This window comes from Chlorella variabilis, assembly GCF_000147415.1.
Source record: "Chlorella variabilis unplaced genomic scaffold CHLNCscaffold_15, whole genome shotgun sequence".
Taxonomy (NCBI): Eukaryota; Viridiplantae; Chlorophyta; class Trebouxiophyceae; order Chlorellales; family Chlorellaceae; genus Chlorella; species Chlorella variabilis.
This window is the reverse complement of record NW_005435073.1, coordinates 161,127-173,882: the sequence shown is the minus strand read 5'-3', so window position 1 is coordinate 173,882 and position 12,756 is coordinate 161,127. Positions and strand designations below refer to the sequence as shown.

Sequence of the window (12,756 nt, the reverse complement as noted above, 5' to 3'; positions counted from 1 at the left end):
CCGCCAAGTGTTGGGTGGATGGATAGGTTCAGCGCCCCGCTGCAGCCCGCACAGCAGCATGGAACTCGCTCATGCACGGCACAGCGTGGCCCAGCACAGCGCGGCGCAGCGCGGCGTGGCGCACTTTGTTCATGAGCAGCAGGCTGCCCGCGCAGGTGACCAGCACCAGCAGCTCTCCATCCGGGCTCCAGGCTGCCGCCGCCAGCCCGCCATCCACCGCGCCCACCTCCTCCACCGCCGGCGGCTGCCCTGGCGGGCTGCTGCTGCCGCCGGCGCCCAGCAGCAGCAGCTCTCCAGAGGAGAGCGCCAGGCAGAGGGCATCCAGCTCTGGCAGGTGATCCAGGGCGGCGACAGAGGCGCCCGGCGGCGGCGGCGCCCCGCCGGCCGCCTCCAGGCGCTGCCTCACGTCGACAAACCACAGCAGCTGCGCGGTGGGAGGGAGCGAGAGGAGGGGCCGGAGGTGGGGGCTGGTGCTGGTGTACGCGTCTGGGTGCGCAGGCGGCAGTGGCGGCAGGAGGCGGCACTGCTGCCGCCTCTGTGTAATGAAGACAGCGCTGTCCTTTGACTGCCACAGACGTGTGTGGTCTCATCGGCGCGAGCTGCAGCCCTCACCTCGCAGTCAGCGGTGCGGTAGGCCGCCACCCCGAGGCCGGTGCCGGCGACGAACAGCATGCCGCCATCGCTGTCTACGGCAAACTGCACCACGTCCCCGAGCTCCACAGGCACCGGCAGCTCCTCCTTGCGATCGGCGACGACATGCAGGTTGCGCATCCCAGTCTTGGCTGGCCCCTCGATGGCCTTCTAATGCAAGCAATACACGTACAAGAAGGAAGGAGTGGAGCGTGCTCCCAGACCGCAGCACAAGTCGCGCCAGCAGGGCGTGACGTGGCCGGCGGCAGTGCGCGGCAGAAGACCCCGGGCTGCTGAAACCCCCATGGACTCCCAAAAATGGGGTGCAGACAGCCTGTTTCTTGGGTGGATGATGATTTGTGGGTCCCATTGACCGCTGTGCCTGCCACCCACCAGGCGTGCGCCGCCGTTCTCGTGGGGAGTCGAGCGCACCACATTTGAATGGCGGAGCATCATCGTTTACCACGATTCCATGTGTTGGATGCACCCGAAGAGTTGATGAGTTTCTTTGCTGGCCCCAACCGAGCAATTACTGTGCTGCGTGTGCAGCGTGACACTGCGTTTGCCGCTTCCGCCGATGCGTGTGGCCAAGAGGAGCAACATACCCTCACCAGCTGGCCGGCTCCTCGCGTTAGTTTTGTCCGGCGGTCAACCTGTGCATTGAAATGTCTAAGCCTTGAGTAATAACTGCCCTCAGCACAGATTTGCCACGTGCACAGGGGTTGAAAAACGCCATGCATGGCCCGCAGCACCCACCCTGTTGCAATTCCCTGGTGCTGCAGTAGCTTGGAGGCTCTTGACATCCCCCAACCGCCTGCAGCGCCTCTGACAGCGAACCCCGATCTCCGGTTGGACCTGAAAAGCCTCCCGGTGAGTCGGACGCCGCCCCTGAACATCCTATCTGCGGTTGCAAGGCGTTTGGATGCAAATACCGGCAGTCAACCCGCTTGCTTGGGGTTGTTAGCTCATAACGCGAGCGCCGCCGTCAGCAGCCCAGCCCCTCGCCTCATCTCTCCCCCAAACCCGTCGCTGCCTATCCGGGTTGGCTCGCAGACCACCGCCCGCCATGCTGGCCTCCGCCACCTCCACCGCCTGCCGAGCCCTGATGGCGCCAGGCATGCATGCAATGCTGCCGGCGGCCTCCTCCCTCCTGCTGCCTGCGGCCACCCCAGCCCTCTACACGGCCGTCACCAAGCTGGCGAGCCGGCTGGAGGCGTCCAGCCGCCTGTTCAGCTCTTCCTCGGTGAGGAGACCCCACCCCGCCAGCGCTGACCAGCCTTGCACCCCCCAGCCGCCGCCCAGCTCACTGCCGCCGACGCCCCGGCGCGCCCTGCCTGGTTGCTACTCGACAGCTGACCTCACCACCATCATCCCTCTGCACACCCCCTTCTGTCCAGTTTGCTGCCAAGGCCGCCGAGCCCGCCGCCGCCGTCGCCAAGGAGCAGCAGGCCGCCAAGGCGCCGCCCGCCGACGCTGCGCAGCAGGGCAAGGTGGCGATGCACCCCGGCATGGCTCGGGATGCCGCCGCCGCGACCGACAGCTCCACCGACGTCCAGCTGAACAAGCCCGCCGGTGGAAAGTTTGTGGATTCTTACATGTGAGGTTGCTGCTGAGGTGGGCCCGCACCTGGCCGCTTGCCCCTTTGCTGACCGGTGCCGCTGGCGTGGTTGCCAGGCGAGTGCCGGTCCCACCACCCCCGCACCACCACCACCACCACTACCTGCAGGCTGATGCACCCAGTGTACAAAGGAGTATGCCGAGAGCGTGACGCCCAGCCACCAGCCACCCAAGAAGGTGGGCACGCAGTCGAGCGCCGAGCGCCGGCCAGGCCCGGTGCTCAACCCTGTTGGCCATTCTGGCCTGGCTTTGCTTGCCAGCTCGGCCGGCCTTGCCCAGCTTTTCACAGCCTGCCGGTGTCGCTCTGTCACTGCTTGCCTGACAGCCCGCCTGCCCGCCAGTTTTCTGTCTCTGCCTGACCTGCCTTTTCTTGCCTCTTCTTGCGCCGCATTGTACTGCCCCGTACTTCAGCTGCACGAGAAGGTGGGCTACTACAGCGTGCAGGGGCTGCGTAAGCTCTTCGACACCGCCACAGGGTGAGCTCACGAGCGGGCATGGTGCGCCGCGGGTGCGAGGGGGGGCTGCCATACAGGCGGAAGCATGCAATGCAATGCGGGGCAGCGCCGGTGCGTGGCGCTGGGGCCGAGGCCAGGGCGCCCTGGCCTGCCTGCTATCAAGCCGCCTCCCAGGCTGCCGCAGCGCCCGCCGCAGCGGCCAACATCTAAACACGGCGCACGCGTCGTCCCTCCCAAGTCGCATCCTTGAGCCTGCTGTACTGCCCGCCGCCGACGCTGTACCGCCTGTCCGCGCAGGTACGGCACCCAGATGAACGAGCGCAAGTGGCTGGCCCGCTTCCTCTACCTGGAGACGGTGGCTGGTGTGCCTGGCATGGTGGCCGGCATGCCAGGCACCTCCGCTCCCTGCGCACCATGCAGCGAGACAACGGCTGGTGCGCGGGGCAGCCGCGGCGGGGCTGTGGTGGCGTGGCTGCACCCGTGTGGGTGTGCACTCGCGTGTGGGTGCGTGTGTGGCCGAAGAGCAGCTACCCTGTGCGGACTCGTCCTCCTCGTGCCCCCTGCCCTCAGCCGGCACGCTCGCAGTCAGCACGCCTCCTTACCGCCACCCCTGCCCTCCGCCGCCGCCCACCCTGCAGGATCCACACGCTGCTGGAGGAGGCCGAGAACGAGCGCATGCACCTGCTCACCTTCATGCAGCTCCGGCAGCCGGGTATCATGTTCCGCGCCGCGGTGCTGGCAGGCAGGCCAGGGTGGGTGGGAGCCGCCTGACCGCCTTGGCTGCGCCGCGCTGCAGGCTGGGGGGCTGTATGCGCCGGAGCTTGCGCGGCACACCAAGCCTCGTGACCACGCCCCTGCCGAAGCCGCTCGCAGCTGGGCCCGCGCCTCGCCTTGCATCACCACGCCTGCCTGCCCGCCTCCCCCCCCTCCCCTGCAGCCTTCTTCTTCAATGCCTACATGATTGCCTACACCGTCTCCCCCAAGACCTGCCACTCCTTTGTCGGGGTGCGCAGCATACAGCAGGGTTCTGTGCTGCCGCTGGCGTGCCTTGCTGATGTTGCTGATGCCTCGCTGGCAGTTTTGCTGCTGGCATGCGACGTGCTGCCGCAGCAGCCTCTCCCTGGCCACCGTGTTCCTTACCTGCTGCCGCACAGCGTCGAGTCCATTGCTCGCCTTGCCATGCCCTGCAACCTGACGTGCGTCGCATGTACCTTGCACCGCCTGTACTGCCCATTGTACTGCAGTACCTTGAGGAGGAGGCCACCGCCACCTACACCCGCGCCATCCAGGACCTGGACGCCGGCAGGCTGGAGCAGTGGAGCCACATGGATGCCCCCGCCATTGCCAAGAAGTACTGGCGCCTCAGCGCCGACGCAAACATGCGGGACCTGCTGCTGGCCATCCGGGCAGACGAGGTGGGCAGAGCTTATTACGCATTCAGGGGTTTAGGGCTGGGGCTGTGCTGGGGGTGGGCTGGGATGGGGTAGATGGAGGTGTGGTGGCAGGGGCTGGGCGGCGAGGACGGGGACCAATCCTGTGAGCGGCTCAGGCCGGGTGGGCCCGGCAGCCGGCTGCCGACGTCTCCCTCCACGGACGCTGCGCGCGCCTGCCGGCCCTGCTGCAGGCCTGCCACATGCACGTCAACCACACTCTGAGCCACCTGGACAAGGATGCACCGAACCCTTTCCAGCCCGGCAGCGTGCATGTGCCCTGAGCGGGGTGCAAGCGACTGTCGGTGGCAAGGGCTGGCTGGCGGCGGGTCCACGGCGGGCGCCGCCAATGCTTGGCTGGCAAGGCCGCTCTGCGGCCCGTTGGAGCCGGCACACTTGGTATTGCTTTCATACATCCCTTTGAATAGTCCCAACGAGTTGCCCCAGGACAATTTGACATTCTTGTACCGTCAACTAATCTATTGGTTATCTTGTGCCGCCGCGCCAACCCGTGCCGCCGCGGGCCGGCAAGTTTCATTGTGTGTCTTTCATTCCTATCTATACATATTAGATCGGTCATTGAAATGACTTGTGTACGTCTCTCTCTCTTAGTAGTATGCCTCGTCCACTGCTGCATATATCTATGCTGTCGTGTTCTGCCAGGGTGTCCACTCACCTCCCGCTGTGGATCTCTGCTCACGATGCGCCGCGGGAGCACTGCTCCTGACAACCATGTCCCATCCTTGCTGTAAAAGATAGTGAAGCGTGGGCCAGGGAGGGCCAGGGAGAGCCACGGAGGCGGGCCCAGCTGTCGGTGCCCGTGGAGCCGCGCACATCGGCGTTTGCAACAGGGCTGCCAACAGCCTGACAATCGGTCCTCTGCAGCCGCACCTCATCCATGGTCAAAACTACCGATTATATTGGGATAGCATGCTGTGTCCTCAGAATCATCCATCTATCATCTCCCAGTCTGGAAATGGGGGCGGTTTTCTGAGGCGGCACAGTACCGCGTGTGTACTGCACCAGCCCCTTTGTAGGAAGCGCTTTGGACCCCACGATGAATCGGCAACGCGGCCTGCCGGTAGCATGGCGCGGCGGCTGGCGCTGCAGCCATTCAGGCAAGCTCGGGGCGTCTGCAGTTCTCGCCTCGCTCTATCGGTTCGCCTCACCACCTTTCCCACTCGATCCCACTGACAAGACGATCCACTCGCCCCGCACAGGGCAGCGAATGGCGCGGCGGCACTGCTGGGTCCCCCTGGCACCGCCTCCCGCTGCGCCGCCGCCGCCGCCGCTCTAGCAGCGGCATCGCTGCTTCAACCAGTCACACCTGCAGCTGCCTGCCAGCGGCTTTTCAGCAGCCACGGTGGCAGTTCTGGCAATGCCATCACTGAACCGCTGCCGGTCGTCACAACGCAGCCACAGCCAGGAGAAGCAGCAGCTGGGGACGGCCCTCGGTTGCGTGTGCAGTTGGTTCGGGAGTTCATCCAAGACAGCCTGTACCACCCCACAGAGGGCTACTTCAGCAAACAAACCGCCACAGGTGGGTAGCCCCTTGCTGTCTCGTCGCTCCCTCGCTGCTGCCACCGCTGCTGCCCCTCTTGCATTGCCACGCTTGCGCTGAGGCTCACCCATCGGCCTGCCAGTGATCCTTTCAAGCTCCAAAGAGTATTGGTCACCCTCCCCGCCCTTATAACAACCCGTCTGCCGGCGCCGCTACCGCCGCAGGCGCCGCGGTGGTGGGCAGCCTAGCGGCGCCTCTCGACTTTCGCCGCCTGGCGGGACAGATGCAGTACCTTCAGGCTGTACAGGAGCAGTACAGGCAGCTGCAGGCCTCCTGGCTCACCCCGGTGGAAATCTTCCAACCGCACTACGGCCGGGCGGTGGCCGCCTGCATCCTGCACCGCTGGCGCCAGCTGGTTGCACAGCAGGCTCAGCAGGAGCATTACGGGCAGCAGCAGCAGGCGGCGCAGCAGAAGCAGCAGCGGCAGCAACTGGTAGCACAGCAGCAGGAGGAGCGGCGGCCATCGGCACAGCAGGCGGCAGCCGCCCCGCCACCCCTTCTGATTTACGAGATAGGCGGCGGCACCGGCACCCTGGCCCGCAACATCCTGGTGCGCACGCTGGCTGCACCTGCATCGCCGCAGGCTGCCGCATGCCCGCTTTGGTTCCGTGGCGCAGCTGCATCGCCTGCTGCTGTCACTCGCACCGCCTGCATGGATGCTGCTGGATCAGCGAGTGAATGGCCGAAAGGTGCGGCCTCGCCCAAGCCCCGCCAGTCCTTGCCTTGCCTCATCGCTGCCTTCTATCCCTACTGCAGGACTGGCTGCGGGAGGCCCACCCTGAGGCCTACCACACTGCTCAGTATCGCTGCATAGAGATCAGCCCAGTCCTGGCAGAGCTGCAGCGGCAGAAAGTGGCGGCGGAGGGCGGCCACGCCACGCGCTTTGCGGTGCGGCGGCACGATGCGGCAGATGCGGCGGCGTGGGCGGCGGCGGACGCCGACGAGCGGCGGCAGCAGCAGGAGGGCGGGCAGCATCAACAAGAGGAGGACAAACACCACCACCGCCACCACCATCACCACTGCTTCATCATTGCCTGCGAGGTGCTGGACAACCTGCCGCACGACAGGTGGGCTGGCGGCTGCCGACGGCTGCTGCTGCCATTGCATATTCGTAAGCCAGGAGCCATAGCATATCGAATTGCCGCGCCATGCTGCCTGCGGGGCCGCCCCCCTGCAACACCATAGGCACCAGCTGCGGCCACGCCCGTGCGGGATGCAGGGTGCGGCGCGACATGAGCAGCGCCCAGTGGCAGCAGACTCTGGTGGCGCAGGCGGACCTGCGGGAGGCGCTGCCCGCCTGGCGCCGCCACCACCCGGCCACAGGCGGCGACTGCTTCGAGCTGCTGCAGGCGGCCGCCGACCCCCTGATCCTGCGCTGCCTGGCGGCCATGGAGGAGCGCAGCGGCGGCGGCAGCGAGGGCGCCGGAGCGACAGGGAGGGGAGGGTCCGGGCTGGCGCTGGCAGCAGCCCGCGCATGGCGCAGGCTGGTGGGGGAGGGGACCGGCGAGATGCGCTGGCTGCCCACCGGCTGCCTGCAGCTCCTGGACACGCTGCATCAGGTGAGAGCCCTTTGCAGCAACGGCAGATGCCACCTGCGGGGGCTCGGTTGCCCACAACCACGCTTCCGGGTGTGCGGTGCAGGGGCAGGGCATGCATTGGAGGCAGCCTCCCAACACACAAACACACACACACACACACACACACACACAGCACACACACACCCTACGGCTGCCGCTGTTCTGCTCCTCCTGGTGGGCTCCAGGCTCGGCCCAGCCACACCCTCATCGCCGCCGACTTCGACTGCCTGCCCGAGGTGTCGGTGGCTGGGGCGAATGCGCCGCTGGTGGCGACCACGGTGAGTGCTGCGCACATGCACGGCCAGCCACACGGCACGGCATGATGCCGATGTGTGTGTGTGTGTGTGTGAGTGTGTGTTCTGGCGGTGGCAGTCTACTCGCCTTGCTGGCAAGCTGTCCGCGCCCTCTCTGGCCCCTCCACACACACCACACAGCGCACCCACAGAAGCCACAGACGCGCTGCTCCTCTCCCATCACAATCTGGTGCAGGTGGGCGGCACCACGGTGGACCACGGCTCCTACCTGGTACCTCGTGGCACCGCCGATATCTTCTTCCCCACCGACTTCCCGCTGCTGTGCATGCTGTATCGCCAGGCAGCTGCGGTGCACCGGCACACCCGAACCGAAGCCGCCGGCGCCGGCGCTCCAGGCGGGGCGGCGGCAGTGCCGGTGGCCGGAATGGGAGTAGCCGACGAGGTCCCAGCGGCGGCAGCGGCAGCGGCTTCCGTGCCGGCCCGGCCATCCGACAGGGAGACGGAGGCCACGGCGGAGCACATGTGTACCGCAGACTTCATGGCGCTGTACTGCCCCGACCCGGGTGCCACCGCCACCCGTGACGGCTACAACCCGCTGCTCCAGGACTATTCCAACACCGCTTTCTTCCTGGGCAGCAGCTGCAGCGTTGATGGTGGCCTCGTCGGCAGCAGCAGCAGCAGCGGGACAAGCAGCAGCAGCGGCGAGAGCAGCGGCGGCAGCAGCAGCGGGACAAACGGCAGCAGCAGTGCCGGCGGCGCATAGCACAGGCTGTGCCATGTGGTGGTCGCTCTCTTCCAATATGTTGTATTGGGGTGGAACATTCCCTCCTCCCTATTTTCGTGCAACAGCGTGGTTACACCAAAAACTGGTGGAGTGGCCGTCACTGGCGTGGGAGGCCAGGGAGGGTGGGGCCTGGGTGCGCCCCACAGCAGAGCAGGCGATGCTGTGCTGGAAGGAATAGGGAGGTAAGCATCGGAAACGTGGCGGAGGCTGGGCAGGAGGAGGGCAGAGCGAAAAGCAAGGTGGGGGTGGGGGAGTGCAGCAAGAGGGTGCCCTCTGGACACGCAAGGCAAGCGCCTGTGCCGCATGGCCCTGGCTTCCGGGTCGGCGACAACATGGACGTGGGCAGCAGGCTGGCAGCGCCTCGCGAGGGTGCAGGACCAGAGGGAGCAGGGGCCCGGGGGCGCCTGCGGCTTGCCTAGTGCGTGTGTACACGCTGTACCGACAGGGCCACCTACTTGGCTGCCTGCATCAGCGTGATGGTGTCCCCCTTGAGGAGGATGCGCCCCAGCGCCTTGCGTGTCTTGCGCTTCACTGCAGGGCCGAGCAGATAGGCATGGGGTGGGGTTGGCAGGCAAGGGGAGGGTTGGCAGTCCGTGGCGCAAGGGGTGGGGTGGGCATCCAGCCAGCATCTCCCTGGCCGGGCTCCAGGAAGCGACACCCAGCTCAAGCGGTGGCAGAAACAGCTCCCGCAGGGAGCTGCAGCCGCACAGCAGCCCTCCGCCAGGCAGCCCTGGCACCAAGGCAGCAGCGAGCGGCGGCGGTGGAGCCAGGCGCCGCACCTGACACCTCTTCCGCCTCATCCAGCACTAGATTCATGTACTCATCAAAGCCCTGCACGGATGCATAGAGGTGGGGCTGGCTCATCACGCTCCACAGCGAAGCCCGCCTGGCGTCAACCACTGCACCCGCCAGGCAGCGACACTGCTCGAAGACGGATGCTATCTGCATGCTGCGCGCCCGATACCGCATCCAGCTCACGCCGCGGCCGATGCGCACACCATACCGGCTGCAGCAGCTGCATGATCCCACGGGCGTGCCCACTGGCAGACAGCAACGACAGCGGGCAGGCGGGGCAGCGGGCCGGTGGTGGGCTCACGATGATGCGCCCCTCGATCCGCAGATCGTTGTGCTCGTAGAGCCATATCTGAATTTTCTGTCGGCTCTGCAAAAACCTGAAGATCAGGTTCTGCAGGCGCAGCAAAGCGGGAGGTGGTGAGGGGCGTGTGGCGCTGCTTCTGTCCATGCAGGAACAGCTGGATGGCCCGCGCCAGCACGCCAGCAACGCATGGCGCCGCTGCCAGGCGCCTGCACGCGACTCACGATGGGCTGTGTCATAATACGCTTCACTTTGGGCGGCATGGTTGCTGCTGACTACTATCGCGACGACCCAGTGGCAAAGCGACCTTCGCTGGCGAGTGAGGCGGTGAAGGGCGGGCAATCGGGGGGCGATGGGCCTTGTGTAGGGCGGAAGGGCGGAGTCCGAGCTAGGCAGGTCACGATGCGAGGCCCCCGGCGGCTGCAGCGACCAAGAAGAGACTGGACATGTACTCGGTGCGTACGGCAAGGCAGCTCCAGAAAACCAGCGCACAGGCGATCAGAGCGCGCTGCCTCATCCAAACGTGCTTTGTCGCAACAACCCCGCAGCGTGTCCCCAAACAAGCTGCCCTCTGATCCCACAGTTGTGTAACCCCAGCCCCCGAGACGCCTGTTAGCCTCTGCACAGGCCCAGACACGGCCGCCCAGTGTCTACAGCTGGCGCCAGGGTGCCGCCCGGGGCGCTGAGCTCCCCCCCTCCCCCCCTCGCGCTGTGGCGTCCCACCACAGGCCGCAAGGCGGGCGCCGCCGGCCCCGTCCTGCCCGCCACCCGCTCCGCCCCAGACATGAATGCTTCTGACGCCGAGCGGCAGGACCTGCTGCCGGGCTCGCTGTCGGCGGCGGGAGGCAGCAGCGCCCCCCCCCCTGGCGGCGGCGACTGCCTGCTGCACATCTGCCGCGTCTTCAACTTCCTCACCTCCGTCTGCGCCCTCCTGTGTGCCTTGGCCTTCGGCATGTCCATGTGGGTGCGGGGCGACGCCACAGTTAAGGTGAGGAGGCCGGCCAAGCGGAGCAGCAGCGGTCAGGAGGCGCAGCAGCGGAGCGGCAGCAGGGCGTGGCACCGGCGGGCCTCCTTTCTGCGCGTCCGCCTGCAGGTTGTTGCACCAGCTGCAAAACCCTAAACCGTACCCCGCCGCATCGCCACCCCCGCAGGACGCATACTTCTACAGTGGCCAAGCGGTACGCGTGTTTGGTATCGCCATCGCGCTGCTCATCGTACTGGTGGAGACTGAGTGGCACCGCTTCATGCACCTGGTGCCGCTGCTGGACGCCTGGCTCGGGCGCGGCATCCTGCATGTGAGCCCCGCCTGCGGCAGCGCCTGTCCAGGCCTGGATGCCTGGCTGTCGCTGCCGCCGAGGCCGCTGGGGGAGCCGCAGGGCTGGCCGCTCCGCTGGCCCCTGAGGCTCTCCCGCCTGCGTCTCGGCCCCTCCGCTGTGCCCCTCGCGATGCGAGTGAGCTCACCAACGCATGGTCCCGTCACCGTGGCCCCCGCAGATCTTTGAGGCCACCCTGACCTTCCGGGAGGCGTATCCCAGCGGTACCACCGACTTCCACAAGTCGCTGGAGCTGTACCGCTCGGGTGGGGCGCCCTGCCGCCGCAGCTGCCCCCGCTCCCGCCACCCCATTCCCTGCCTGGCCATGGGCTGTCTTGCCTCAGAGCGCAGCCGTGCCTGCCGTGCCCTCCCGCCCTTGGCCCTGCCTCACCAGCCCTCCCTGCGCCCGCGGGCTCTGGGCCGCAGCCGCCAGCCTGAGCCTGCTGGTGTGCGGCTCTGTGTACATCCTGGGCGCGGTGACATGCATCGGCGTGATAAAGAACGGTGAGGCGGTGCGGTGGCGAGGCGTGAGGCATGAGGCGCTGGTACAAGAACAATGCTGGCGTGGTGGAGGGAGCATTTTGCAGGAGATGCGGGCGGGGTGCAGGGTTTTAGGGAGGGTGGGCAGCGTGTGTGGAGGAACAGGGAGGGCTCAGCGGGGGCAAGAGGTGCCTGGAGACAACGCCATGTGCCCCGGCAGCAGCTGCCGGCGCTTGGGCGACCGCCCCCGTGCCCCCGCTGCGCCCCTCGCCCCTGCAGCCAAGCAGCGCCAGGAGCAGCAGGTGCAGCGTGCGGAGGCGGAGCTGGAGCGCATGGAGCGGCGCAAGAAGGAGCTGGAGCGGCAGCTTGGGCGCCCGCCGCCGGCGGGCTTGTTCCTCTAGGGGTTGGTGCGCAGCTGGCGGGCCTCGGACTGTAGAGGCGGGCGCAGCGTCGGTCGTCCCGATGCCTCTTCGAGGCGGCTGCTGTGGTTGCGCTTGACGAGGTTGTGGTGGGTTGGGGCTGCGATCGCTCCACCCCCGCCCCCTCACTGCTGCCCCCGGCTGCCCTGCGGTGTTCCCTTGTTTCCCGTGCTAGCAGCTTCGGGCTGCCAGCCGGCGCTGCCTGTTGTGTAGTGTTTGTACTCTTAGCCCTTGTAAATTAGACGTTGAAACTTGTCCTACGTGCGGCAGCGGAGGGCGGCGTGGCAGTGGCAGCCACCTCTCCCAAACAGGGCAGGCCCCCAATCTTCCCTATCAAATGCACAGAGCCTGATCCAATACGAATGGGTGGAATGGGGATGTGCCCTGAGCGAGCCTTGGTGACTGCTGGATGAAGGAGGGGCTGCTGAGCTGCAGAGTGGTGTGCGCTTGAGGGTCGGCGGGACCGTCGTGAAGACACGCGGGGGCAACAGCTCTTCTGCAGGAGCCGCTGGCGCCGTCCCCATCCCTGAGGCCGTTATTCAATGTCAATTCATTGTGCAAGTTTCACAGCATAGAACATGTGAGGGGAACGAGATACCAGGACTAAGCAAAAAATTGACAAGACGGCACGGCACGGAGGCCCAACCAGGCACAGAGTTTGGAGCAGCGAGCGAAACAGGGGCTGACATTTAGCTAAGCAAATGGGTTTGGAAAAAGAATGAAAAAATAAGTGCATTCCATGTGTGGGCATTCATTTGCAGCGCTAGAATAAGGGGCAGTAGTACAGGGGTTGGAAGAGGAGGATAGGGGCTGCACATGCATGGAATGCATGCAGCCATAAGCAAACGCAAGGGATTGGGGCGAACTATGCGGCCCCTGCATACTGTATCAAGGGGGAGATGCGACGCTGACTTGCCAGCCAGCTGGAATCGTCATGTTAGCTGCCAGTGCGCCGCCGCAATGGCTGGCGGCAGCTCAGCGGCTGCCGAAGCTGTCTTCGGTACCGGTGCCGGTGCCGGGGGCCGCATCCTGCACGTGCGCAAAGCTCTCGCTGTGCCCCATGGGCCTTGGGTGGTAGCCACAGGCGGTGCTCTGGGTGGGCTGCGTGCGGTGGCCGGTCAGGCACGCCTTGCCGCTCGT

The 12,756-nt window shown here is 66.4% G+C and overlaps 4 protein-coding genes across 4 annotated transcripts in view; 2 read left to right on the top strand and 2 right to left on the bottom strand.

Moving 5' to 3' along the window:
• Positions 1-5,599: 5,599 nt before the first annotated feature.
• CHLNCDRAFT_25175 (hypothetical protein) lies at positions 5,600-8,287 on the top strand (the record flags this gene model as incomplete). Its single annotated transcript, XM_005846028.1, has 8 exons — positions 5,600-5,672; positions 5,858-6,048; positions 6,169-6,243; positions 6,450-6,760; positions 6,913-7,252; positions 7,456-7,548; positions 7,760-7,933; positions 8,042-8,287. Coding segments are annotated over 8 exons (1,503 nt in total), but the record flags the coding sequence as incomplete, so codon positions are not given.
• A 78-nt stretch (positions 8,288-8,365) lies between these two features.
• On the bottom strand, positions 8,366-9,804 carry CHLNCDRAFT_36210 (hypothetical protein). Its single transcript, XM_005845894.1, has 4 exons — positions 9,629-9,804; positions 9,405-9,494; positions 9,088-9,139; positions 8,366-8,839 (listed from the first exon to the last, which is right to left on the bottom strand). The coding sequence occupies exons 1-4, from the start codon at positions 9,665-9,667 to the stop codon at positions 8,760-8,762; spliced, it is 261 nt and encodes an 86-aa protein (XP_005845956.1). The 5' UTR covers positions 9,668-9,804; the 3' UTR covers positions 8,366-8,759.
• Positions 9,805-10,188: 384 nt separating this feature from the next.
• CHLNCDRAFT_135951 (hypothetical protein) lies at positions 10,189-11,598 on the top strand (the record flags this gene model as incomplete). The annotated part of the gene is made up of 5 exons (XM_005846027.1): positions 10,189-10,392; positions 10,556-10,699; positions 10,899-10,983; positions 11,144-11,221; positions 11,477-11,598. The coding sequence occupies 5 exons, from the start codon at positions 10,189-10,191 to the stop codon at positions 11,596-11,598; spliced, it is 633 nt and encodes a 210-aa protein (XP_005846089.1).
• Positions 11,599-12,591: 993 nt separating this feature from the next.
• CHLNCDRAFT_53335 (hypothetical protein) overlaps positions 12,592-12,756 on the bottom strand; it is a gene marked incomplete at both ends in the record, with an annotated part of 2,924 nt that continues 2,759 nt past the window's right edge. The window contains one exon of the mRNA XM_005845893.1: positions 12,592-12,717. Within this exon, the coding sequence (XP_005845955.1) occupies positions 12,592-12,717 (126 nt within the window). The remainder of the gene's footprint in view (positions 12,718-12,756) is intronic.